The sequence below is a fragment of the Mytilus edulis genome, chromosome 10 (assembly GCF_963676685.1).
Source record: "Mytilus edulis chromosome 10, xbMytEdul2.2, whole genome shotgun sequence".
NCBI classification, from domain to species: domain Eukaryota; kingdom Metazoa; phylum Mollusca; class Bivalvia; order Mytilida; family Mytilidae; genus Mytilus; species Mytilus edulis.
Genome location: NC_092353.1, coordinates 10,983,356 through 11,010,873, shown reverse-complemented (window position 1 = coordinate 11,010,873; position 27,518 = coordinate 10,983,356). Strand labels below are relative to the sequence as shown.

The window sequence follows — 27,518 nt, the reverse complement described above, 5'->3', positions numbered from 1 at the left end:
TTCATCTTAGGCAGAGCAAATTTCTTTGTGATCAACTATGCTTCCTATCTCAAGCCATATATACTCACTTCAAAAGAAACATTCAAAAACGCACAGCTGATTGGCGAGGTTATTTATGATCATTGTCCAATTTTTCTCATATGATTCTGGAGGAGAGATAATCATGTTTGAGTCCTATCTGTTATATCATGTAAAAAGCCTCTGAGTCAGGTCTTGGGTCTTCAGGTAAAACCAGCTTTTTTACTTTCAGCACTGCTTATGATGTTGACAAAGATGGACTGTAAAAAGAAGAAAACATAACTTAACAAAATCAAATCATTTTATTTTATTCAAAAGATACATTATATTACAGTGTAAAGTCTAATAGCTGGTCAAACCTTACCCAATATATCATCAGCTCTCTGGAAGACTGGACGTAACACACATTCCTATAATTTTAAGTAATCATTATACATGTATGAATATGCAAACACATTCAACCATAAAACAGGGATCTTCATGAACATAATGTTATATTTTCCACTCTTTTCCTCTTTGAATTATTTCTTTCTTATCTTTTCCCAATCATTTCACCATTTTATATATCATCGGTAAGTTCACTATTTGTATCATTGTTAGATATAGAATACTGTTGTCTCAGTGTGTAAATATTTCCCTTTTATTCTATAGAGATGAGGAAAGGAACTCTGTTGTATAAATGCTGTATTAGCAATTATTTTTCATGTTTCAGGAATGATTATGTTGTTTCAATATAAGAATTGTGTTCATGTAAAGTTGCTGTGTATTCTGATATTGATTCATTATTCAGTAAAGACAGGATTTTTAATCATGTGAAATGGTTAATGGAAACCTTAGACTTATTCCCAAAAAAGACATCATAAAAAAATGGTGTAATGCTTTACTGCCTACTACATAAAGAACAGTTGCTATGCATGAGAAGATATATATATAAGTATTGACTTGCTTGGCTTACATAATAACATTAATGGATTATGAAAATTCAATGACGTTGTTTCTTTAAAACTTTCTTACTTTCCTTCTTTTTTCAAATTGATTGAACTATATGTTTCAACCATATGTTTTGTAAGATGGAAATAGATAGCATATCCATACTCCATAGTTATTTGTGACATATTTCATATTCTCAAAAATAATGTTGGAAAGCAAACAAAAAAGTATGTTACTTTGTGGTCGAAAACATGTTCTGTAGTTAATTATGTTAAAATTTTTGTGATTTGAAATAAAAACGGATGAATAACACTCAAATCCATTAATTTGGTGGCTGAATTAACCCAGAAACCATACTTACACACTTTGAATGTAGGGTGAAAGGATAAGGTGCATTGACGTCCATTTTTGACCCAAGTAAATGGAGTTTTTGAAAATTACTTCTTATTTGTTCATAATATAGGGAAATATATGAACCAAAATAATGTAAAGGACTAGATCATTTATGGTTACAGTGGAGTCACAGTGTCCACACTGCAAGTGATGTCATGCATCAGCTGATTTTGTCATATCCACACAGTAACACAAATAAAATCTTTCTTATAATTGTTTAAGCCTTCAATCCTTTGATTTACCATATTTAGCCAATTTCCATTAAAAAAAAAATACATCATCAGATAAATTTGTTTTATTTAGGTCAAAATTTTATCAGATAGAAATAAATTTTGCTTTGCGTCCTTGGCAGTGTGTTTGGTTTAAATTTAACTATATTCCGTTGTATAAAATCTTTCCCTTATTCATAATAAGCTATTTTCGGAAGGCATACGCGAAATCACCGTACGTTAGAGGAACTCTCAAAACAGGTTTATTTCCCAATTTTGGACTCACATTTCACAAAATCTTGAGCGTGAAACTATACAAACATAATATTTTATGAAATAAAAAATATGTTATGAATGTCTTCACACAACATTATCCCATTATTGGTTTTATCAGTTGAATGAAGTGAAGTCATAAGTCTTAGGTGTGTGGATAAATCGGACTGCACCATACTTTAATTTGGGGCCAAATGTCTGTCCCAACTTATATGTGCAGATGTAGATTTTTAGAGATTGTTTTATTTGATATATATTAAAGACTATAGATTCTAGTAAAGCTCTTATTTAAACACTTGTTATCTATTTATAGAAATATCTCCAGGAAGCACGAAGTAAAAGCATGAGACAACCAAAGTTATCTGATATGTCAGCTTCAGCAATGATACAGACCAACTGGAAATTTGTAGAAACTTTACTGCAAGAGGGGAAAACTAAGGTACATACAAGTGTTTATTCAATTAATCATTTGGAAAATCCAGACACAAAAGCCATAAAAGGAGGATGTCCCATAATCCCATTTTTGATTTATCTTAATGATGAGACGTTCTGTTTACCTTAACATCAAGATTAGCAAAGGTTTATAATTGGCAAAAAAATAAACATAATTTTGTGTAAAATAAGTTAATAAGGTATCAATGAATGATATCAAAATTATTCACTGTCATGTGGAAATTATTCAAATATTCCATGGTAGTCCTGAATATACATGAAATATTTTCCCTTCACATTAAAAACAACAATAAACCTCATATTGTTTTTACATGATTTGATTCAAAGTGATTGAAATAAGGTGCAATATCATGGTATGTTCAGTGATGATACACTAGTCATTTTTAGGTCAAGAGAAAGTAAGTAAACATAAAACTATAAAATTAGGTCACTGTAACCTATATCAGATCACAATTCACTGTGATAATATTCAACTATTCCAGACTTAGAAAATGCTGGTAGATAATATTTTACATGAAGTTTTAGAACTAGGTCACTATGATCTCCATCTTATCACTCTTTATACACTAAAAATATTCATTTATTTTATACAAAAAGAATGTTAGATAAAATGGACATGAAGCTATAGAATTAGGTCACTGTGACCTCCATTATATCACTTTTCACTGACAATGTTTAATTATTTCATACAGAGAATGTTGGTAGATAAGATGGGACATGAAGCTATAAAATTAGGTCACTGTGACTTCCATTAGGTCACTATTCACTGACAATGTTTACTTATTCATACAGAGAATGTTGGTAGATAAGATGGGATATGAAGCTATAGAATTAGGTCACTGTGACCTCCATTATATCACTATTCACTGACAATGTTTAATTATTTCAGACAAAGAGAATGTTGGTAGATAAGATGGGCCATGAAGCTATAGAATTAGGTCACTGTGACCTCCATTATATCACTATTCACTGACAATGTTTAATTATTTCAGACAAAGAGAATGTTGGTAGATAAGATGGGACATGAAGCTATAGAATTAGGTCATGGAGAGGTCAACATCACTGGTGTGGAGGAAAACACACTGATAGCCAGTCTATGTGATATGTTAGAGAGAATCTGGTCACATGGATTACAGTCTAAAAAGGTGAAAATTTTGAAATGTAAATCGTAGACAAAAGTGTTATTTCACTATTTATAGACATGATAGATATGCTACCAAAAAATGAAACAATCATACAAATAACATTATTCCTTGCTGGCTTGTTAATTAAGGAATGATTTAAATTCTAGTTTTATTGTCGAGCCTGCAACTTTTGTTCCAGAAAGCTCGACATAGGGATAGTGATCCGGCGGAGGCGTTAGCTTACTACTTAAAGGTTTATATTTTAGAAGGTGAAAGACCTGGATGCTTCATACTTTGTATATAGATGCCTCATGTTACGAAGTTTCCGTCAGTCACATGTCCAATGTCCTTGACCTCATTTTCATGGTTCAGTGACCACTTGAAAAAAAAGTTCAGAATTTTTGTAATGTTGAATTCTCTCTTATTATAAGTAAAAGGATAACTATATTTGGTATGTGCGTACCTTGCAAGGTCCTCATGCCTGTCAGACAGTTTTCACTTGACCTCAACCTCATTTCATGGATCAGTGAACAAGGTCAAGTTTTGGTGGTCAAGTCCATATCTCAGATACTATAAGCAATAGGGCTAGTATAGTTGGTGTATGGAAGGACTGGAAGGTGTACATGTCCAACTGGCAGGTGTCATCTGACCTTGACCTCATTTTCATGGTTCAGTGGTTATAGTTAAGTTTTTGTGTTTTGGTCTGTTTTTCTCATACTTTATGCAATAGGTCTACTATATTTGTTGTATGAAATGATTGTAAGGTGTACATGTCTAGGGGGCAGATGTCATCTGACCTTGACCTCATTTTCATGGTTCAGTGGTCAAAATTAAGTTTTTAAGTTTTGGTCTTTTTATCTAATATTATATGCCAAAGGTCAACTATATTTGGTGTATGGAAATATATTATGATCTATATGTCAGTCCCGCAAGTTTTATATGACCATGACCTCAATTGCACGGTTCATTGAACAGTGTTAAGTTTTTGTGTTTTGGTCTATTTTTCTTAAACTAAGTAGTAGGTCAACTATATTTGTTGTATGGAAGCTTTGTTAGCTGTACATGTCTGCCTGGCATGGTTCATCTGACCTTGACCTCATTTTCATGGTTCATTGGTCTTTGTTTAGCTATCTTGGTTAATGTTAAGTTTATGTGACAGTTGTAATTAAGCTTTATACTTAGGACTATCAACATAATATCAATGATTAGTAAAGAAGGCGAGACATTTCAGTGTGTGCACTCTTGTTACAGTTTGTATAGTGTGAAGGTTTATTAAATATATACACATTCTAGACACTTTTATATATGCCAAACTGATTTTTGATGTGACAATCAAGAGAGACATTTATAAAATCTCTCTATGCTTTGGTGGGTAAGAGAATTTGTTGACAGCAGATCATGAGATAAATTTATAAAGGGATTTGGGATTTGCTTGAACTACTGATATTGATTAACCAACCAAAAATGGTTCTTCAACTATTGTAATGTGTAATATTGAATCACAAATAAATGTAAAAAAGGTATGGATGAGATAACATAAATTTTCTATGTCTAAATTTAGTATTGCAATTGTACTATAATTTTGTTTCAGGGGAAGTCCGCTTTATGGTCCCATCTAACAAGTTTCCTAGAATTAGAAGAATGTAAACAAGGCAATAGATACTTGGATCCTAATTTATTGTCTCCTGGTAAGTTAGCTAGTACAAACTATAAAGATAAGCTATAAAATAGTGGAATGGAAATTTTAGACTATATTGAGAAAAGGTACGAGGGTTGAATATGGTAGACTCTATTAAACAAAAATTCTGACGAAAATGGTATAACATGAAAGTTAATCTTACTGTATCTGTGATCCTTCGGATTTTGAATATGCCTTGTTTATAGTAAACTTTATCCATCCTTCTAAAAATAAAGGCATGCCTGTTATTCTTTCTATCTATTGATCTATACACTTTTGGAATATTTCTTGCAATCTAGATGAGTATTAGGCATCTATTTGACTGTTTTTGAGAAGTTTCACAATGTAAAGGACTGTATTTGATATTTATGCTTCAGGGGCAATTCTTAAGCAATATCATATTTCTTATCTTTCATAGTAGCTGTTATCTCACTTTTATATAAGAATTGTACCATAAAACCATTATTCTTTATTTTTGATGAAGCATGACTTTTTCAAACAAAATTATGTTGAAGTAGATTTATATACATGTATGTTTAATCAAAATGATAAAAAGACTCTTCTGTTAATTGTTTCCCAAAAGTATTTATCCAAAAACTTATTTTGAGTCAATTATTTTTTTCATTTTGGAAAATCTCATGCACTTACTCTTAGAAATAAAGACTCCCTAAGCAGTTTTGATATGTAAACTAGTCAACGTATATGTATTGTGTATGTGTATGATTATTTATAACAGAGATAAAACCTAAGAATGACCTATCGACCTCTGTCATGGATTTATATATGTCAATTTGTAGTAAGTAGTATATGCATGTGCCATGTATTTATTTTTATTACAGTATGCAAATATTTCATAGTTCTGTATCCTATATCTATATTATTATAGTTACATATATGATGGCCACATTTAGTGGAGTATAAAACATTATTGAGTTCATTGAGAATCAACAACTTACAAATTGGTATATAAGTTGAAAATTTCTAATTAAATGTAAAATGTATGACAGTACAGTTAAACTTTGAAGTTTGTCAGAATAGCAGTTCAATTTTGACTTACTTTTTAATACTTTAAGTATTTAATGTAAGAATTTGGTGTATTCCTTAACCACTTTATAGAATTGGTTGAATTAGATTATAATACACTCAATACAAAAGAGGCAGAAAATTCCAAGGGGACAATTTAAATACAAGATACAGTCTGTTCTTAAAAAGCTAATTTTTTTTTTACATTAGTTCAGAGGGAAATGTCTTAATTAAGTGATTTATTATCCCCCTTTACCTTGATCCTCAAATATGCTTTAGATAACATAGCAGTTCAACATATTGTTCAAAGATTCGAAACTACAATAGTTGATGGTCCCTTGCTTTTGGTTTTGTTAAATGAATGTAGGGAATTTTGTCATGAAATAATACACTGTATTCCTTCTTTTACATTTGAAAAAGAAAAACATTATTCCAATGATAAGTACTGAGATTTAACATAGAATTTTATTTTATAATTGAGAAGTATGTCTGTATTAACAGTGTAACATAGTTGACTAACAGTAATTGACAAGATATTTATGCTTCTATTTCTGCTATTTTATTATTAGCTATGGCTTGGTGTGTACTGAGAAAACAGAACGAGAGTATGTCTTCCTTGTCCATGCTTACAATTGTCATATGTAGTATTAGGGTCTCATTTATACAAACTTACACAGCTAGGGAACAAAATTAATTAAAAGCCAAAATTAGAATTTTCTGTTTGGATTATGTGAAAAAAGTTTGGTTTGATGTGTAATGATATAAAAAATTACTTAAATATTTCCATAAACAATGTATATTACACTTATTTCAGATTTGAAACTTTCTGTTTGACATAGCATTTTAAGGACCAACTCTCTTGAAAATATCAAATTAACATGTAGAGAAAATGATTCTCACATTTTGAATAGTAAATTTTATCCCTTAGCAAGTGTGAGTTTGTATGAGTGAGAATAATGGCATGGTCATATCTGTATGCATGTTGGTACATACAGAATTATTTCCTTAAACAAAAATACTTTGTTGGGGATTTTTGTAAAGCTACTTGCATGTTCAAAGGTGTCTTTTATTATATTTTTGAATAATGGTCTGAAGTTTTAATTTTCCTTATCGGTGTATACTTGGTTTCGTATATGACTGAATAATACTTTTGGGAATTTCATTTTTTATTTTTTAAGGATTTTTATTGATGGTCTTTCTTAAGCTTTACATGTATTTTAAGCTTATTCCAACTTGAATGTGGATATTATTCTCCCATGCTTGAATATACACAGTACAGGTGTAAACTTTTATTATTTTTTGTAATGGGTTGTTAAAGCAATATAGTGAATATACAAATGAAACTTTTTTTCTAATTTTATAGAATACATAGATAATATGAACTTTGCCTTTGATAACACAAAGTTAACATTTTGTTGCTGTGAAAACAGTTTGTTTTAAATACAGATCCTGTATCCATGCTTTGCTTGCAAGGTTCTGACAACTATCTGTTCTACTTTCTGTTTTAAAAACTTTTTCGAGATCCTCTGGTTTGGTTGTAGTGATACACATCTTTAAGAATTTGATGTCTGGTGTCAGAATTGCTAATACCGAAAGTAGAGCAAACTGTTGTCAGATCCATGAAAGCAAAGCATGGACACATAATTTTTCTTTCAATCAGATTGTTTCAAGAATAACAATTACTTACAAGTTATATAATCAGAATTAACAGATAATCATTTTGAGATATTGAATCATCTAATTTTTTGCATGCTAGTAAATTGATTTAATAAAAATAAATGTCTGTCTTAAGGAAGAATGCTGTAACACAATAAAAAGTTCTGATCTTTTCAGATGTAGCAAATTTGGCCTTGGATGATTTTCATCTTAAACCAACTGAAAAGAAAGGTCATAAAAGAAAAGGCAGTTCTGGCAGAATAGAGTTACCTACCCTTACACCACTACCTACTTCCATTACTCATGACTTAAGGTTTGTAATATAGACTCTAAGAAAGGAAGTTCTGGCAGAATAGAGTTACCTACCCTTACGCCACTACCTACTTCCATTACTCATGACTTAAGGTTTGTAATATACACTCTAAGAACGGAAGTTCTGGCAGGATAGAGTTACCTACCCTTTCACCTCTTCCTACTTCTATAAAACATGATTTAAGGTTAGTACATCTTGGCAAAGTTCACTTGAAACTCTAGAGTTGACTTAAGAGTTTCAAGAGTATAACCCTGGCTCGATGAGGGTTGGAATCAGGGTAAGAGGGGTTCAAGAAAACTCTGATTGTTGGAACCCGAGTAAGTAAAGTTAACTCAGGAGGTCCAAGTGAACTTGGCTCTACACTCCAAGAAAGAAAGTTCTGGCATTATAGAGTTACCTACCCTTTGATCACTTCCTACTTATATAATTCATAATGAAATGTTATTAAACACAAAAACTTGACTTTTTTGAGTGATTGCTGCATGACATTCAGGGGTTTCATTATCTTTCATGTTGACTGGTACTTTCCCCGTTTCTAGGTGGTACTTTTCAATTTATTCCATGAATATCTTGTATAAAAATTCCTACATTTAGGCGGTACTTGTCAATAGCATAGGAGGGTAAAAGTACCGGGTACCGCCTCCTAATGAATGGCCTGGACATTAGAAGGTTATTCTAATCAGATCTGGGGTCATTTGGAGCAAATTCAGACAAATGATGGCTCTAAATTTTAAAGTTGTCATTTGCCTAGGAAACTTATGTAAAAAAAAAAACATAGAGTACCAATGCAAAGATTTACCCTCCACACAAATCCAAGAAATGATCTTTTTTTTTTTTTAAGCAAAAAGTTGCAAGTAAATCAAAGGTTATTCTTCTTAAGAATTGAATGCTGCTTTTTGTAAATTTATTGGGGTGTAAAAGCGTTGACCGAAGTACATTTTGTATGAAGCGCAGAAGCGCTTCATACTTAAAATGTGCGCACGGTCAACGCTTTTACAACCCTATAAAGTTACAAAAAGAAGCATTCAATACTTATAATTACATTTTTTTAGCTAGAATCATGAAAATACGATTTTTATCAAGTTTTCATTTAATTTACCTGTGCACTTTATTGTGGGACCTCGTGTCATCATGAATGATAAATGTTATTGTCTAATACAATTGTTTCAGGAATAGCACGTGCTGTGCAGTTTGCCAATCAGAATAACGTATTATAATGAAACATACATCTAATGTAATTATTTATACTTGAAAAAAGATTTTATCCTAATTCTATATGAGTATAACTATTTTGCAGGAAGGTAATCCAGATGTCAGATATTCGTACAGATGTAGGACAAGCCAGAGCTTTTGTACGACTGTCTCTAGAGAAGAAGGTCCTAGCTACTCATTTAAAGACTCTACTGTCTGATGCTGACCTACTCAGGTATGGAAAATGTTGTGCAATTAATATATTAAGTGTTTTGTAATAGTCTAACTCAGAATTAATTATTAAAACATATGTTGGGTTTTAGTAATTGAGGGAGTAAACAAGACAATTACCCCTGTTTCTGAAATAAAACTAGAGATCATCAAAAGGAAATCGACTGGAAAGCACTTTACACATTTCTACTAAGTGAAATAAATCTACAAATATTTATCTCCGAAACAAACAGAAAATAAGTATTAATTTCCCCTGTATAATTGCAGATGATAATTAAGATTGTGACTTCGGCTTTTACTGCTTATTGTATACTTATTATTATTTTACAGAACTTTATACAAGAGATATGCCTTCCTGAGATGTGAAGATGAAAGAGAACAGTTTATATACCATCTTCTATCATTGAATGCTGTAGACTATTTCTGTTATACCAATTCTTATCCTAAAACTGGTAAAAATAACTGTTATACCAATTCTTATTTAAAACTGGTAAAAATAACTGTTATACCAATTCTTATCCTAAAACTGGTAAAAATAACTGTTATACCAATTCTTACTTAAAACTGGTAAAAATAACTGTTATACCAATTCTTACTAATTAAAACTGGTAAATTTAGTATGTAAGTTTTATCCTAAAATAAATAACATGGATAAACTAGTCTTATCCTAAAATTAGTGACATTAGAATTCTTTTTATAATTTTCAAAGGTAAAAATTTGATTCATTCATATATTATTGAACTATAGATCAATAGATAAGCTTAAAAAATAGTTGGAATGATGATATTTTTTTTATTGAAAATGAGGCTGTTGTTTCCTCAAAGTAAAAAATAAGTTTTAGCCTATTATACAGAAGTCATTGATATGCATCTCCTGTTATATTGCAGTTGTACCATATAAAGTAATGATTTATCCTAGTCCAAAGTTTGGTTGTTCTACAACAAGTGCTAATCCCTGGGTGTGTATAGCTGGACAGTTAGGAGAGACTGGACCAATAGAGACGCCTAAAGGATTTCTAGAGTTTAATGTGGAGGTGAGAATTGTAAAGAGAAAAGTATTTATATGATTTCTAGATATCTACTGGGCCAAAGAGACATCATGAGTTATTGCTATCATGTAGTGTTTGTGTCTGTCATCCTATTAAGTATTTCCTATTATAAATGGGATTACATGAACCAGATTTTGTTAGCATTGACATGAAGAGGTCTCCACTTAATAAATTAATTTGACTTTTGAGAATGCTTTTCAACCACTGCAAATGTTAAGGTACAAATTTCTGCAAATAGTATTAAAAATCCCATATTGGTCCAACTGCTAATGAACTTCTGTGACTTTTTATATAAAGAAAAATCAATATGGATACCAAGAGTGCAATACAGAACCACTTGTTCAATAGTTTGCCTAGGTAAAATTAAGAAGGCAATTATCAAAGTACTTTTAATTCTTTGTTCTTCTCCACAGGAATTATTCTACAACTATTTTATATTCTAAAGATTTCCTCTCTGTCTATTTAAAAACAAAATATCCTGAATATGCATGAAATATTTGTCACAGGAAGTTATGCAATTGATAATATATAGAAAAGAAATTAATAATTTGATTATATATATTTCAGCATAAAAACTTGGGTGTATTAACAACACTAAGGATAGGCCATGACAACAGTGGGATTACACCAAGATGGCTAGTAGAATATGTTCTTGTAAGGAATGAACTGACGGGTCATACATACAGGTTAGTGCTATATTCAAGTCAACATATAGTCAGGGATATAGGGTGGATTTACATGTAATATTCAAGGGGGTGTTACCAAAGGAAAGTGGAGGGGGGTTATTGTTAATCAATATTTACCTCACAATTTTGGTTAATTGACTTTTAATGTTTGCATGTTTTACATGGTTGTAGATTAAAGATAGTATATGCCTTTGATACTAAGTCAGCTTTAAGAGTACTTAACAAATAGTATAAATCTGAATTACATCAAACTTTTAGTTTTTTACAGTTTCCATGATTTATAAGTTATTGCTAGATCAAATGTGGTCTCCGTTGAAATACAAAGAATTAACTTTATTTTTATTAGAATTCTATGTTTTAGGTTTAAGACAAATAAATCTCTTCACAAATATATGCTTTCAATTACATGTATATACCTGATGTAGTCAGTACATTAATATTTGATATGTTGATTGCAGGTTTAACTGTGGTAGATGGTTAGGTAAAGGGGTAGACGATGGAAGTACAGAAAGATTACTGGTGGCTGAGTTATTGTCACGGAATATGGATATATATGGTAGGTATTGTAGTATGAGAACATAAGAGCATGTGATGTGATAGTCTGGTGAAGTATTGGTCTGAGTTTAAATATAATTTACCCATGAATATATTAACAACTCTTTATAAAACAGTAAGATAAAATGTTTCATTAAATAATTCATAGAAGGATAGCATGAGTTACCAAAACATTAGACATTTCCATAGACTACAACGATCAACACCTTACTCCTCTGAGGAAATAAATATACAAACAACAACATACAACACATGGATCAGATATCCCAATATGGTACAGGCACAAAATGAAATGGTGGTTACACACTTTTTCATGTGTGCATGTAAAGTGATTAAAATGTCCTTATGAAAAATAACATATGAAGTCATAATTAGGCTATATTAGGATATTTCATTAATGATAAAACATTTATTAAATATATTTTGATTAATTGAGGTGTGAAGAAATATTTGTTCAGGGGTTGTGATTCAGAAATAGATAAAACTCTGTTTTAGATTTATATTATATTGTAAGTTGTCAAACTGTTGTATCTTACACATTTATTTCTATCAATATTTATTTTAGATTTAGATCTGGCTGTGCATTACTCATCGCCACCTAGATTGGGTTCACCAAAGTCACCAAAGAGGAACACAGAACAAAGTAAAGTTTTTATATGTACATTGCATATGAAACATATTTAAATTTAAATAAGAGCATTCCTAAAGTTGTAATAATGTAAAGGAAAGATTTGCTGTAATTACTTTTCCAATTTGTTCTTTACTTAAATTTACCTCACTTCAGAAAAATTTGCTTTTGACAAACAGATACAGTATTTGTGTTTTCAAAATAGAATTAAGGAAACCTTTTATTTAATTAAATCCACACAGATTTCAAGAGTATTTAATATCCACAAGAAAGCTGAAAAATAAAATAAATTGAGTGCTAGTTAATTAAAAAAAATAAAATTTTAAATGAATAATAAAATATACCAACTTGCCAGATACACATAACTTCAGCATTATAATGATTTAAAAGTTGTCTTTTCCATTCAAGGTTTGAAAATTCCACAAATTCAAGAGGCACTGGGCCATGCAGTTAATAATCTTGTTAAACATTATTATAAACCAGAAAAGGAGGTTAGTGCACAAACTTTATAATCTTGTTAAACTAAAACTTGTAGACTTCAAAATTTTTTATTATGACATATATACTGCATTGATAATATTATATTGAAGACCTGATGTTGACTTCTATAGATGTCTTCTAATATTTTGTGGGACCAAAACTTTCAAGTCATCTCAAAATGACCGAATTATATAAAAAAAAGTCTGGATCCTTGCTGTTGACATGGGTCATCTCAAAATTACCTCATTTTCACAGAATTGTAATGTTTTTGTATATCCCTATGCACTCATGATAAGATTATCCATGTGTTTTGCAGAGAGGAAGTTTGACATTTTTGCTGTGTGGAGAACGTGGACTGGTTAACTGTTTAGAACTTGTATTTAATTACGGCTTTAGGTCATCAAGGTTGTTCCGTAATAAAATGTTTGTCTGGGATTTCCTTGGTAAGTATATTGTTTTGCAAATAAAAAGTAACCTTCAAATAGTTATCAAAGGTACCAGGATTATTATTTAGTACGCCAGACGCATACGACATAAGACATAAGACTCATCAGTGACGCTCATATCAAAATATTTATAATATAAGTAAAAAGTTAAAGAGCATTGAGGATCCAAAATTTCAAAAAGTTGTGACAAACACTGTTATTTATGTAATATATAAGAAGACGATTAGATGTATATGCATTGTACATTGAATGAAATTGTTTGTGACTTGGTTTAAAACTAGAAATGTGGAGGAACTTCAGAAGGACACATCCTCAGGAAATGTTCTAAAAATATGTAAACTTTCATCAATATATGTTTTATTGTTGAGGAGAAGTTGCAATTTTATACTGGAAATACTGTGGATTCATTATTATTCGTTGATAACAGTTTTCGTTGGTTTCGTCTGTTACAGGTGAACCATGAATTTAAATGTTGGACGAATATCATATTTTCAATTGGTTTTGTATATAAAGATTGGCACAACCAAGAAATCAAATATCTTCAAATATACAAGTTTTCAACAATCCATGAAAGTTAATGAATCAACATTAATTAAAGTTCTCATGCATCACAGAACTTTAAAGTGGCATATACTACAGATTTATTATACTTCATTCGGTTCGGATTATTTTTTTGTAGATTTCATGTGAAAAGGTTCACCATTGAATTTAAGCATTTAACTAAATACAAATTTCTGTATTTAACCCCATAAAATCAAGTATCCATTAGAATACATGTTTAACACAATCCAGGAAAATTATAGCATGTACCTACCAAAATAAATTATAGCATGTACCTACCAAAATAAATTATAGCATGTACCTACCAAAATAAATTATAGCATGTACCTACCAAAATAAATTATAGCATGTACCTACCAAAATAAATTATAGCATGTACCTACCAAAATAAATGAATAAACAGTATCTGACTCATAATGAAAACTTACATTTTTAAGGACAAAGAAGGGCATGTGTTGAAAGTTGGAATAGTACTAGACAGTTTTCATGATAACTGCACTTGAACACACTACTCATTTATTATTATCATTGTAAATTATTTGATTTTAGAGAAAGTGAAATCTCATGTAGAATGTGTAATGTCTGGACAAGTGAGGAAGGTGGCTAACAACAATTTATTTAAATTCTGTGATCTAATTGATACAATCAATGCCTCCGCAGAGACTATCGGGAAGGATGGAAAGTTTCAAGTGTTTGTATGTGTAGGGATAAGGTATGTATTATAGTATGCAGTATTTACACATGACAATCATTGCCTTGGAAGAAAATTTCAAGAAAAAAAGTTGCATGATAATTCAATTTTAGTGTAATTTATACTCTAGGATTGTACAATTCCATCAAGAGTTTCAAAAAATAATGTTATCTGATACACATGAAACAAAAGAATGAGACAGCTATCGACCAAACAAATAAAAAATAGATACAGAACTGCAGATAGGACATGGATACTTAAAGGTTGATGTCATAAGGATATTTTTTGTAAATCTTAAAACACTGAGTTTCATGATTTTTTCAAATACCAAATAGCATTGCATCAAATTTTTGTTATCATAATTAGTTTTAATATTTTATTAAGGACTCGTTATACATTGATCTTTTTTTTTAATTTGTAGTTATAGAAAACTAAATGACAATAGGGCATTTGTTTGGAATAGTTGGTTTAGATTGACACTGTAAATTTGAAAGAAATTACATTTTTGTAGTACTAATTCAATAAAAAAATCTTTTTCAGAGACCATACATTACAGAAACTGATGCCAATTATTGCCAACACTCCAATCACGGCACAGTTGTACGAGGAGTCATCATTCCTACGTAGTTCTAGTCATATAAACTATCTAGTCCATATACTCAGCACATTGGACGAGTTTACAATCACTTTAGAATCCTCATTACTGCGAGGGATAAATATCTGATATTAAAACATTGTTAATTTGTTAAAAATGTTGTGATAAGAATTGTGTTTGTGAATGTAAATATCTAAAAATCAAATATTTGTGACTTTTTTATGTAAAATACTTAATATATTCAAATGATTCTAGGTGTTTATTGAACACCTGGATACTTATTGCTTGCCATTGGAGATAAAGTATCGCATAATCAAGACTGATTTTCATTTTTACCTTCAATGCCCTTTTAAACAAGAAAAACTAGATATTTTACAATTCTTAAATTTTATTTATAGTACTGTGATAACTTATGTTTTTTTAAAAGATATGCTACAATGTGCTGGACATGTTGGTTTTATGATATACCTTTGTCATCTAAAGGCCAAAGTGTGTGATTAATGCATAATATTTGGATAAATGAGATCCTGGTTGATAAGTAATCTGATTGGTTGTATGTTACGGTATGATAACTCTTCTAGGTCTTCCAATGTTTTTAGAGTAAATGAGTATATTGGGTGATACCACCAGTTAATTATAGCCCATCTTGGTGGAGTTATTATTTAATGATAATTAGTGCTGTGGATAATCTTTCTACACTGCAAATGTTAAAATGTTATCTTTTTGGTTGTATTACTACATATGAGATAAAGACAAAATAAAAAATTGATCACAAAAAGTTTTTAAAAGTATTAAATTGTGAGTTATTAACACAGGGTAGAAATTAAAGATGAGTATATTCAATGTATGTATGTTATGTATATTTTTTATGTGTTGTGACTTTAGTTTTGGTGCATAGTGAAAATATTGTGCTTGATAATTATCAAACTGTTTTAATATTGTTTCCATGTAGCAGTTTAATATGTTGTGCTTATCAACATCCCACTGTTTCAAAATTGTTGTTGAGTCTGGTCGAAGCTAATATGAATTAGTTGATATTTTAGTCATATACGATAGCTCTTATCACAAGTTGTTTTAAGACATAATTTATCTTTAGACTCGTATTATTTTTCTCACCACAAATTTATGTTGCAGAGTCTTCAAGCTTTAATGAAATATATTAATTTTGAGTCTGTCACTTGCACATAAAAAATTAAGATGGAGTGCTTCTTTGTTAGTAATTGTGCCATTCATTTTCTAGCTTAATGTCACCTTTCAATGAACCTTGAAATTCAATTACATTAGCTTTACCATACTTTTGCTTCATGCCAATGCTTTATATAATTTTAGCCAATTTAGCTTGGTATGTATTCAGCTTTCTTTTTTTATTTAATTGATTTTTTTTAACATAAGCAATATTAGTTTGTTGGATTTGATTTTCCGTTGTAACATTTCTACAATATTGCATCCCCCACTGAGTAACGAAGGAACAAGTATTATGATCAATTTGTTCATTCCTTTATCTGTCAGTCATTTATACGAGCAAATCTTTCAATATCATGGATTGAATTTCAATGAATTTTAAGACAGCCTGAGTGCCTGTCAACTTTTACCCTTTGTACTAAAGTTTCATACTGAAATTTCATACTATATATAACTTTTTGTCATTTGTACATACGAAGTGTTGATGGTCAATATATATCCACAATTCTCACAAAACAAGTAACTGGTTTAAATAAACCTTTTAGAAAATATTCCCTACATAGTTATGGCTTTTTAACATTTCCATTTTTAATTTTATTCTGATCAATTTTGGGGTTTCCTCTTAGTAAAATATAAACTCAATTGTGTGTGTTCAACTGGGAAAAAAGGAGGTTTGAATTTGCAAGTTCTACTGACTTTTTTTTTTATCTTTTTCTTCTAGTTCTGGTACGGATAATTTCCAACTTTTTTAAAAACATTTTTTGACAAGTTAGCACATATTTTTATTGCAATACATTTTGTCAATTTTATGATATGATTGAAGATGTTTAAAACTTGTATAATACATTGTCAGTTGTCTGAAAGTTTATCTGTTAATATTCGAAGTTCAATTAGTACTATACTTTATTGTGTTCTTTAAGTGCAATAATTTCCACTCATATTCTGCTGAAGAAAACAATGTAGATTTGCTGTCTTCAAAAGTAGAACTGACCATCTTTATTAAAATTGTTACTATACTCTTACATAAAAATTTCAAAATAATTCACATATATATTATCAGTGTGTATGAATGTGACAAATTTAAATCTCAATGTAGTTATCTTTTAATGGCATGTTAAATGAGTGATGTTTTATTCACACAAAGTAAAATAGATTAATAACAAAAGTTAATCCAATACACTACATGAACATTTCAATAAAAAAAATGATGCAGAATGAATAAAATAAAAATTGACAGATTCAGTTTGAATATATTATGGTAAATTTAATTTAACCCCAAATGGAATATAAAGTCTTCACATATAGTAACATCTTCATAGTTGTGAATGAACGCTTAAAAGTATATGCATCATTTTTTGTTTAATTAAGTATTAATTTAAACATTTGTGTATGAGAATATCACATTTTTCCTGTCAATGATGTTATTGTTATTTTTATCAGTATAGAAAATTGTTTGTGCCAAATTTGACATTGTTAATTTTAATATTGTACTTCATTTTTTATGTCCATAAATATATACAATGATATAATGGTATATAACTACATTTCCACAACAGTTAGGAAAAAAAGACACTTTCTGTATTATGACACTAACAGTTACTGGAACTTAACCAAATTACTGTGAATTATTAATGTATTAGGGGGTATTTTCAAAAGATCTGGTTTTGGTCCAAGAAAATGAAGATGTTGAGAACTTTTCAAATTTGGATATAATGTACTGAATTGCATTAGTTCAAGAAATATAAATTAACTATACAAGATTTTTTATGTTATGGCGTTTATACTTATGTACTGTCAAATATTTGCATTTGTAAGAGGAAACTAAACTCCTATAACTGTGTAACCTATCCTCCTTTACCCAGAAATAAAATCAATCCTTCATCAATGTAGTAAAATCTGTAGTAAAAATTCACTTGTAGTTGTATGGACAAAAGGAAGGAAATTCATACTGATACGAGGATAACAGTTCTTTTTTCCAAGAATATATTTCCTGAATATTTTACTTTATTTTGTTCTTTTACATGACATTTTCATAACTGCTCAATTTTGTTGATTGTTTGTTTATACTTTTGTTGTATTTTATAAACAGATTATTTAGATTTTCATATTCTAGTTATAATTGTTCAGTTTTGTTAAACCATAATGCCTGTAAGCAAACAATTTAAAAACATCCCATAATTTAATTGGCTTTGCTTTAAAATATGCACATCCACACAGATGCAATATTTTTACATCTTTTTTAGACGGTAATTGATCAATAAATCCCTAGAAATGTTTTTGCTTATTATTTTAAAGAAATGAGGTTGTTTAAAGTAAAATAACAATAAGACCCTATGATACAGTTTCTTGAAATCTAGGTATCTTTGCTTTCAATTCTACAATTTGTTGGATTTGTTTACAGGACACACATGAATGACAATGTATACCTTCCTGGTTGATTTAAAATCAAAATTTGTTTATTTTGATCTCCTTAGTTCTTAGAACATTTAAAATAAAAATGTAGATACCAATATCTTTGTTTTGTTTATCTACTAATCTTGATATAATCTCAATGGTCTTATTGTAATATGTCGCTTTAAGTGTTGAAAATTGATGGTTTTATCCTCACCTGAGTAAGATTAAAGACTTTAAAACTAGTATTTGATACTTCTCTATCAAGCTCACTGATTTGTTTAGCAGGACCATATATAGACTTGTCATCTTGTACAATCAAAATAATACGTCTGTATATGATGCTGATTTTGCAGTTCTGTGGTACGTTACTTTACATAATATACAATGTATACACTTTCATCCTATCATAAGGGCCCTGCCAATTAATAAGTGGTTGGTCTATAGTAATTGTCTGTCCATTACAAATCATTTTTGATCTCTTACTTTGTTAGTTCATGGATAAAACTAAGTGTGTGTATATACATGTACGTGAATAACCCTGATTGAAACACAATTTCCTTATTTACATGCTGTGGGGCCCTCATCACAATCCTCTAGTTTGTGTTTAAGCATCCACTAATGGATCATTTTATACTCTTTCACTGAACACTTTTGTGCAACACATAAAAAGGTTTTAGACTTACTGTTGTATAACCCTTCATCATAAGAGGTTTACCAGATATACCATGGTACAAGGACAAAGAAATTTATAAAAATGAAAGTGTTGATATAATACTGTTTTTGGCATAGTAATACATAGATGATACATATGTACTAATTATAGTAATATTCTTGTGACAGTCATTTGTTGGACTTTTTACTAGGGATGGATCATGAAAGAGTGTTAATGTTTGGTAACTAGTAGTTGTTTGTGATAAGGTCAAGTTTAAGGTGAACCACTAGTGGTAAGTTAAAGATATTAGGTATGCAGTTGTTTTAGTATTCGCACATCTCATATCCATGGAGATTGTTTGGCCCTGCCCCTCAGTCATGATCTATTGACTTAGAAACTTTGCTGATTTTAACGTGTATTAGTTTGTGATTAGATCAGTTTATGGGGAACCGCTTGTGATAGGTAAATGATATTTGATGAGCAGTTGTATAAGCATCCTCATATCTCATTTCCATCAGAGACATATATACACATATATGTCTCGGTTTCTATGAAGATTATTGGACTCTACCTCCTTAGTCATGGTCTATTGACTAAACATTTTGCTGAGTTAACATGTATTAGTTTGTGATGGGAACCATTAGTGGTAGGCCAATGTTTATTGGCATTCTTTTGTATAAACATTAGTACATCTCGTTTCCATGAAGAATATTTGGCCCAGTCCCCTCAGTCATGGTCAATAGACTTTGACACTTTTGCTTAATTTAAATGTATTAGTTTGTGATTAGATCAGTATCTGGTATGAAAATTTATTGGCACTTGCGAGTACTGTTTAAATGGTGATTGATGTAGCCCCACCCCCTTTTCAGGTACCAGTCTTTTATTACAACTTCAGTTTTGGGTCAAAACATGAAGGGAAACAAAATAGTCTATTTTTTCTGATTTTTTTTTCTGGACTCAATTTTTTCTGTTTGATTATAGGTTTATGCTGAATTGAAACATATATATAAATTGAAAAAAAATCTTGCATCTTTTTGGGGATATATATTCAGGAAAGGGGAAGGATATCGTGTTTATTGGAAGTGGTGCGGCTTAATAAAAACAGCAAACAGAAAGTAGGAAAAAAAAGGTTTGACTTAAGGGTTACATAACTTTTTATTCTTCGTGGTATGACCCACTTTTTTTCCGATTAAATCACAATTCACATTTAGTACATACATAATATGAACATGAACAAAAAATTCTACGTAGCATTTTTTTATTTTCAAAAATCAGCTGTTTTGCATGTAAACCTATTGAGCAGTCAATTACAAGACTGCAACCTTCATGGTTTATTTACCTTGAAACTTTTACATAGTTAAAAAATTAATGTTTGTGTTTAGATTTTTATAATAAGTTAATGGCATATGTGGTGTGCAGTTGTATTAGCATTGGCACATCTTTTGTTTAACCATGTACCTCAGTCATGGTTCATTGACTTTTAATATTTGCAAAACTTATGTAACATGTTAAAATAGTGCTGTTTTTGATTTCAACATTTGCATAATCAAAATTACAAAAAGGCGAGACATATCCCTGCGATTAGAGTTTTTTGAATTACTGTTTCTTTTTAGGACTACTGTAAATCTTTTAAAACTAAAAAAGATTCGTTTTTTGGGGTTGTTACTCATAACTGGACATTTTTTTTTATGAGATTATGTATCATCTTAATACTTGAGGTTCCATAAATGGGAAGTTTGTTAAAAGGGTCTAAAATGTAAAGTTTCAAAAACCCATCACTAGGATAGTATATCTAACAAGGTTATTTCTAATGAAAAAATCAAATTACTTTTTATAAAACGGAAACGTTTACAGGAATACATTTTAAATCGTATAAGAGGGCTTAATAATTCCTAGGAACAGTATAAATATATATATATGTTCCTGGTACTACATTATCATATAGGAAACCCATCACTTAAATACAATCGAGTTTTTCTAAATTAGCTCCTGCTCTTCTGTAATTCTTCCTTGTTCACTTTTGATGTTGTATATTCATATTTAAATGATACATTTGAACTAAATTACCAATATCTTATAGTAGGTTTTTAATTAAAAATGTTGAAATATTTCATCGGACTATATTGCTTATGTGTAAGTATATATGTTTAGGCTGTGGCTATATTGCCGGCTCTGATCAAAATATCTTAATTCAAGCCGGCAAAATCGCACATTTCTTTTGAAAACGTATATTCTACCGGTACCAGCTATATAGTGAATTTGTTATCTAGCCGGTTCTTTGTGAGGAGTGAAATTTAATATTTACTTTTGAAAAGTAATTTGAAAATGTGCACTGTCAACATAAAAGAATCAAATAATTACAGATATACCAGTAGTTAAATAAGAAAACAGCTTACCTATCTGAGATACCTATAATCGTTTTAAAACATTTATGAGTCAAAGTGTAAATAAGAATTTATAACAAGAACAAAAATATCGAGCATTAATTTGTAGCAGTATTATCATACCAAAACATGTAGTTCGAATAATTTCTAAAATCAGTCAGTCTAATGCTACATGTATGCATAAAAATAACATTATTTTTAACTTTTTTGCTTTTGAAATGATAATTCTTTAAATTGTATCTGTTAAAACAAAATAATTTTCAGCATGGCTTCTGTTTACCTAGAGCCGCCAACAAAATAACATACTTTCTATTTTCCAGTTATGGCAACACATTCACTATTTTACTGGTGCCGGCAAAAAGCAATTTCAATAGAAAAAAGGCTATTTTACCGGTTTGAATTAAGATATTTTAATCAGAGTCGACAAATTACCACTGCCATATGTTTATTACATTTTTTTTTATTTTAAAGTCTTTACATAGTATTTCACCATGCAGCTCAATAGTTAAAAAAATAGTTAACAAGATTTGTTTTAAACTAAAACATATCACATACGACAATCATTTATCGTTTCTGGTCATGGTATATCCTTTTGTCTTCGGCTGATGACTTCGGTTATTCCATTGGTATCTTTTGTTCTCTTTCAATGACCATAAAAGCGACGGTTCCGCCGCTAAATCGCCCTTGACATATGTAGTTTCAGTTCAGAATCTGCCAGATGATGGCGATGGTATTAGAAATGTTATAAAATCTGTGAATTCTGACAACCAGAGAAATATGATGTGCTGTTTGGCAGATCGAATATATATTTCATCTGTATGGAAAGTTTAAAGGTGAATATTTCAGCATGGATTTAATTTTAAACACTAAAATATTTGATATACATATTTTATGTAAAATGTGTGGGTTTTTTGTGCTTTAATTGTAGTTTGTAATTATATGTTGCTCTTTTCTTGTATATAATTGTGTTTAAAAATGTAAATCTTGAGTATAATGGAGGTAATAAATAAAAATAATCGGTAACTACGAAGCCCAGTTTTGATTGCTGATAAAACAGATTTCATCAAATTATTTATAGCATACAATTCATATAGCTCAGTATAACAGTAAACCTGTTACACATTAAAACATTGTTAATAATACCTTGTATGTATTATACAGATCTTGATTCAGATGTAATTAATTTTTAGGGATATCATTATTCTCAATGTGAGATAAGATAAGATAAGATAAGATAAGAAATTTTATTTCAAGTCGGGTTACATTAAATACAAACATAAGCTCTGTAGAGCTTTTTGCCGACATTAATAACAATAACAACACACATATTAAGATACATAAAACACACATATGAGACATACAAATTATGATAGCTATATTGCAAGTAAAAAGTTCATAAATAAAAAGCATAGCACATGCAAGCAAAGCACTAAAACTGAAACATAAGCACATGCAAAGCAGAATGAAATAAATAAAGCAAACTAATTTCTATAAGCTACATGGAACAAACATTTAACACAAAATAAAATAAAGGTATTAAGATCTGCAGGAGCCACACCTGCATGAGTTGCCATTCCAGTTGTTGATCATACTTTTAAACTGGTTTAGGTTTGTCTGTGCACGGATCGTGTCAGGCAACTCATTCCATAGTGTAGCTCCGGCATATCTTAATGAATGAAGGCCAAAATGTGTGGTTCTCACCTGTGGAATTTCAACAGTTTGTTGTTTTCTAAAAGTATAAGATACATTTTTAAAATTAATGATATCATGGAGATACACCGGTGATTCTTTATGTAATATTTTAAAAGTTTCTATTGCCATCATTCTTAGGCGTCTTATTTTTAAAGAAGGTAAACCAGATTTTAACAACAGAGTTTCATAATCACTATCAAAATCTTCATATATGAACCTCAAGGCACGTTCTTGTATTTTTTCCATCTTTTTAGTATTACCCTGGTCCCTCCCCACAAAAATGCCAAACCACAGGACAATAATTGAAATTAGACATAATATATGAATGATAAATAGTTAACCTTCCCAATTTAGATAGATGTTTTCCAATTCTTTTAAGAACATTTAACTGCCTTGATGCTTCATAAATTTAATATAGCTGTAAATTTTGTTTTTCAGTTTTATATATCGGGTATCTTGAGTAAGAGTACCGTTACAACACAAACTTCCTGGAACCGAGGTGAGGTATTATAGAATAAGGAAGCATATATTTGTATACCAAAGGGGCTGTTTGATTTTGAAATTAAGCAAGCTTGCTTGGTACGAACTGTGAATAAGTAATTTTTCCCTAGACATGATGAAAAGTTTAGTTTAAACATATAAAAGTAGTAAATATACTCCATCGTGTATACACGTATTTTAAAACAGAACATCATCATCACATAAGTATAAAAACGTCTGTAAATAAAATGACCGACATTGCCACAGCAAAATACTGCAATATAATTAAATCAAATACCATGGGACACATCTAGATAAAATTATCAGGCAATAATGTACGAATACAGCAAAGCAAGCACCTCGAATAGTTGTCTGCATAAAAGATGTTTGATAAACAAACGGGTTGCAAGAGGAAAATGAAGTAGCTCACAGGGAGAATTGTCACTTTAGTAAAAACGTAACTGTGCTTGTAAAATTATAGATAACGCAAGTATACCGATAACGTCTTGGATGCATATGTTGTTGGAATCATCGCGGATCTGAACGATTCCTATTTTTGTAAAAAAAAACAATAGTTATTTGTTAAACGAGACGATGCATACATATTTGGAGTGTCAAATATTTTACGACAGTTGCTGTTAGAAGTGTGTACTGAAGAATTGACAAGCCTGTAATATGAATTAAAGTAGACTATCAAATCCACTGGGTATAACACATGTGCCTTTAATAAATTAGGACAAGTCTAGATAACAGTATCAAGTTATAGCGGCATTTACATTCATTTAAACCAAAAAAATACTACTCTCTACTCAACCGCTCATTATCAACTCCGACTGCTTTCCCTGTAGGTGCTAAATTATCTATTACCACCAATACTGTCAGTGACGATGAAGATGTAGAATTAGATGGTTCTGGAGAAGGACAAAATGATTTAGCAGATAGGAAGATAATATCAAAAACAGTAGAATCAGATGGTTCGGGAGAAGTACAAACAGACTTCTCAGATTGGAAATTCATATCAACAACAATAGAATCAAATGGTTCTGAAGAAGTACACATAAATTTATTAGATAGGAAGAAAATATCAACAACAGTAGAATCAAGTGGTTCTGAAGAAGTACACACACATTTATCAGATCGGAAGACAATATCGACAACAGTAGAATCAAGTGGTTCTGAAGAAGTACACACACATTTATCCGATCGGAAGACAATATCGACAACAGTATTGAAACTGCAAACAACTATTGATTCAGGTATAAAGAGACATGTCTTTAAAAAATAAGGGAATTTTGGTATGATTGACATGCAATGAGGTAATTATCCTATAGGGTCCCTTTAGGACATTTTAGTCCAGCGAATGGCCTTCAATAATTAGAAAAAAAAAACAGTGGTACCAAACATGAAGAAATTGAGAAAACAAATTCAGACGGCATGATTAATGACAAAACAATAAACAAAAAACAAATATTTCAAACAGCAATCAACAACGACAACTGCTTTACAGGTTCCTGAGTTGGGACGACCACATAAAAATTATAGTAGGTTTAACGTGTATGTGAGCGCTCAATCCACCCCTAATCTACAGGACAGTGGTATATCAGCACAATGTAAGAACAAACTTTGAGTTCAATTGGAAATGGCTAAAACGATGATTTTTGATATTATAGTGTTGATAATTCATTCTCTTGTTGAGTCTTTGCCATGTTTTGATGATATAGTTCAGTCAACAAAGAGTCAGTTACCTCGCTGTGTTTGTAATTTTTCATATATGGGTGTTTTTATGGAATGTAATGTTCATGTCATATCTTGGCAGAATTGATCGTTTTTGTCAATTTTAATATTAGGCAGGCGTAACCTGTGAAAGAGGTCGAAGTCCGTATCAATTTTATTTTTAATTCTAACATAATTTTATGTTAAAAAGAAAAGGGAAATACTGTAACGTTTCCGATGTTGGTCGTGTTAGGAATTTGAGATGTGACGTCATTTTTGTCATTACGTCGTTTTCAATGTAAACAAAGAAACGCTCTCATCAGGTAACATTTTTTATGTAAATTTGGCCTAATTGTTCTTTTTATTTCATACATTTTTGTCAGAGACATGTACTCAATTGGTACCATTGGTTTTTGCTGTTATCGGATGGACCCTAGCCGTCGTATTAGCTGCTACAACTGTATTTTACAAAAGGTATTTTGTCCACCGTGGAAAAGACTGGTTTTCGTTTCGGCTCAGATGATAGTTTTAACATAGTATAGGATAGCCTTACACATCACTAACACATGTACAAGGAGCATCGGGGGCTGAGTGGACTTAGTAGTTACTACTGTAATCACTGGCCAGTCAACACTGAGGTTGTGAGTTCGAACCGCGCTCGTGCTGGTGCACTCGATTCCAATCTTAATTGACTAGGATTGTCAGTATTCCTATCGAAGGTCGGTGTTTTCTCCGGGCAGTGCGGCTTCCTCCACCAGTAAAAATTGGCCGCCCCCCATAGCCTAAATGCGGTTCTTTAAAGTTGCATTAAAACACCCAAAAAATCAATCACATCATTAACACGGTCATTTTTTGGGGATAAAAGAGGGACGAAAGATACCAAAGGGAAAGTCAAACTCATAAATCTAAAACAAACTGACAACGCCATGGCTAAAAATGAAAAAGACAAACAGAAAAACAAAAGTAAACATGACACAACATAGAAAACTAAAGAATAAACACAACGAACCCCACCAAAAACCAGGGGTGATCTCAGGTGCTCCGGAAGGGTAAGCAGATGCTGCTCCAGATGTGGCACCCGTCGTGTTGCTTATGTGATTACAAAATTTTAATCCGGTAAATAGTCTAATTCGGTAGGTCACATTCATGAAAGGGAATGAAATTGTAGTTACGACGTAAGGAACATATCCGATATCATTTGTGAAACGGTTATTCCATAACGGTCAACCAACTCGTGATGGCGTCCGATAAATTTATGGTCGTAAAATTAAATAATTATTGAAAACATTATTTTACACCGAAATTAAGTTTCTATTCACAAGATTTTGCATAACTTTAAGTTTTGTTTATCATTGCTTGTTTAATATAACATTCATTCTCACTGGTGGTGAGGTAATAGTGATTCATACTTTGTTGTTACATTTCAGAAAACTGCTTAAAAAGAAAAGTAACGCGTTAAATGCCATTTATTCCGACTTGAGTGGAGCGAGAGAACTTACAAACTACAGCACCATCGATATTCAAGCTACCAACGAAAACTATGAGGATATCAATTTAAAAACATGAAAACACTCAATATACTTGTAGATGTAATTAACATATTATTTCAAATATTTCTAATTTTAAAATCAATATATATATTCATACAATTACAGTTTAATTTTGCAATAGTTTGTGATAAGCAGCTGCTGCATAACCACTGCCTGAAAATAATTACGCTTCAACAAAAAACATATGATTAGATCGTAAGATTGTATAATAAAAAAAAAAGACGAAGAGAGCGGAGCAAACTATTATTGCAAGTAAAAATACCCTTAATCTTCATTATTTTGACTTGTG

General features: G+C 30.7%; 2 protein-coding genes across 15 annotated transcripts in view; both read left to right on the top strand.

The window, feature by feature from the left end:
• LOC139493371 (DENN domain-containing protein 5A-like) overlaps positions 1-18,874 on the top strand; it is a 33,005-nt gene extending 14,131 nt beyond the window's left edge. For 4 of the 14 annotated variants that reach the window (XM_071281729.1, XM_071281725.1, XM_071281726.1 and 1 more), the window contains 16 exons: positions 2,137-2,262; positions 3,269-3,421; positions 4,992-5,088; positions 5,815-5,874; positions 6,671-6,706; positions 7,935-8,070; positions 9,368-9,496; positions 9,823-9,944; positions 10,380-10,525; positions 11,108-11,226; positions 11,685-11,782; positions 12,347-12,424; positions 12,818-12,900; positions 13,206-13,332; positions 14,446-14,608; positions 15,128-18,874. In XM_071281729.1, the coding sequence (XP_071137830.1) occupies positions 2,137-2,262; positions 3,269-3,421; positions 4,992-5,088; positions 5,815-5,874; positions 6,671-6,706; positions 7,935-8,070; positions 9,368-9,496; positions 9,823-9,944; positions 10,380-10,525; positions 11,108-11,226; positions 11,685-11,782; positions 12,347-12,424; positions 12,818-12,900; positions 13,206-13,332; positions 14,446-14,608; positions 15,128-15,311 (1,857 nt within the window). In that variant the 3' untranslated portion in view covers positions 15,312-18,874. The remainder of the gene's footprint in view (positions 1-2,136; positions 2,263-3,268; positions 3,422-4,991; positions 5,089-5,814; positions 5,875-6,670; positions 6,707-7,934; positions 8,071-9,367; positions 9,497-9,822; positions 9,945-10,379; positions 10,526-11,107; positions 11,227-11,684; positions 11,783-12,346; positions 12,425-12,817; positions 12,901-13,205; positions 13,333-14,445; positions 14,609-15,127) is intronic. The other 10 variants (XM_071281733.1, XM_071281730.1, XM_071281732.1 and 7 more) reach the window with 3 other exon arrangements.
• A 2,554-nt stretch (positions 18,875-21,428) lies between these two features.
• On the top strand, positions 21,429-27,518 carry LOC139493369 (uncharacterized). Its single transcript, XM_071281723.1, has 5 exons — positions 21,429-21,543; positions 23,925-23,985; positions 24,815-25,222; positions 26,063-26,153; positions 27,107-27,518. Exons 1-5 carry the CDS (start codon positions 21,508-21,510, stop codon positions 27,243-27,245), a joined length of 735 nt encoding a protein of 244 aa, XP_071137824.1. The 5' UTR covers positions 21,429-21,507; the 3' UTR covers positions 27,246-27,518.

Excerpts from the sequence above, each read along its gene's own strand:
- LOC139493369 (XM_071281723.1), top strand. The coding sequence starts at position 21,508 with ATGTTGAAATATTTCATCGGACTATATTGCTTATGT. Across the intron at positions 23,986-24,814 it reads ACAAACTTCCTGGAACCGAG|GTGCTAAATTATCTATTACC; the intron begins GTGAGGTATTAT and ends CTTTCCCTGTAG. Across the intron at positions 26,154-27,106 it reads ACAACTGTATTTTACAAAAG|AAAACTGCTTAAAAAGAAAA; the intron begins GTATTTTGTCCA and ends GTTACATTTCAG.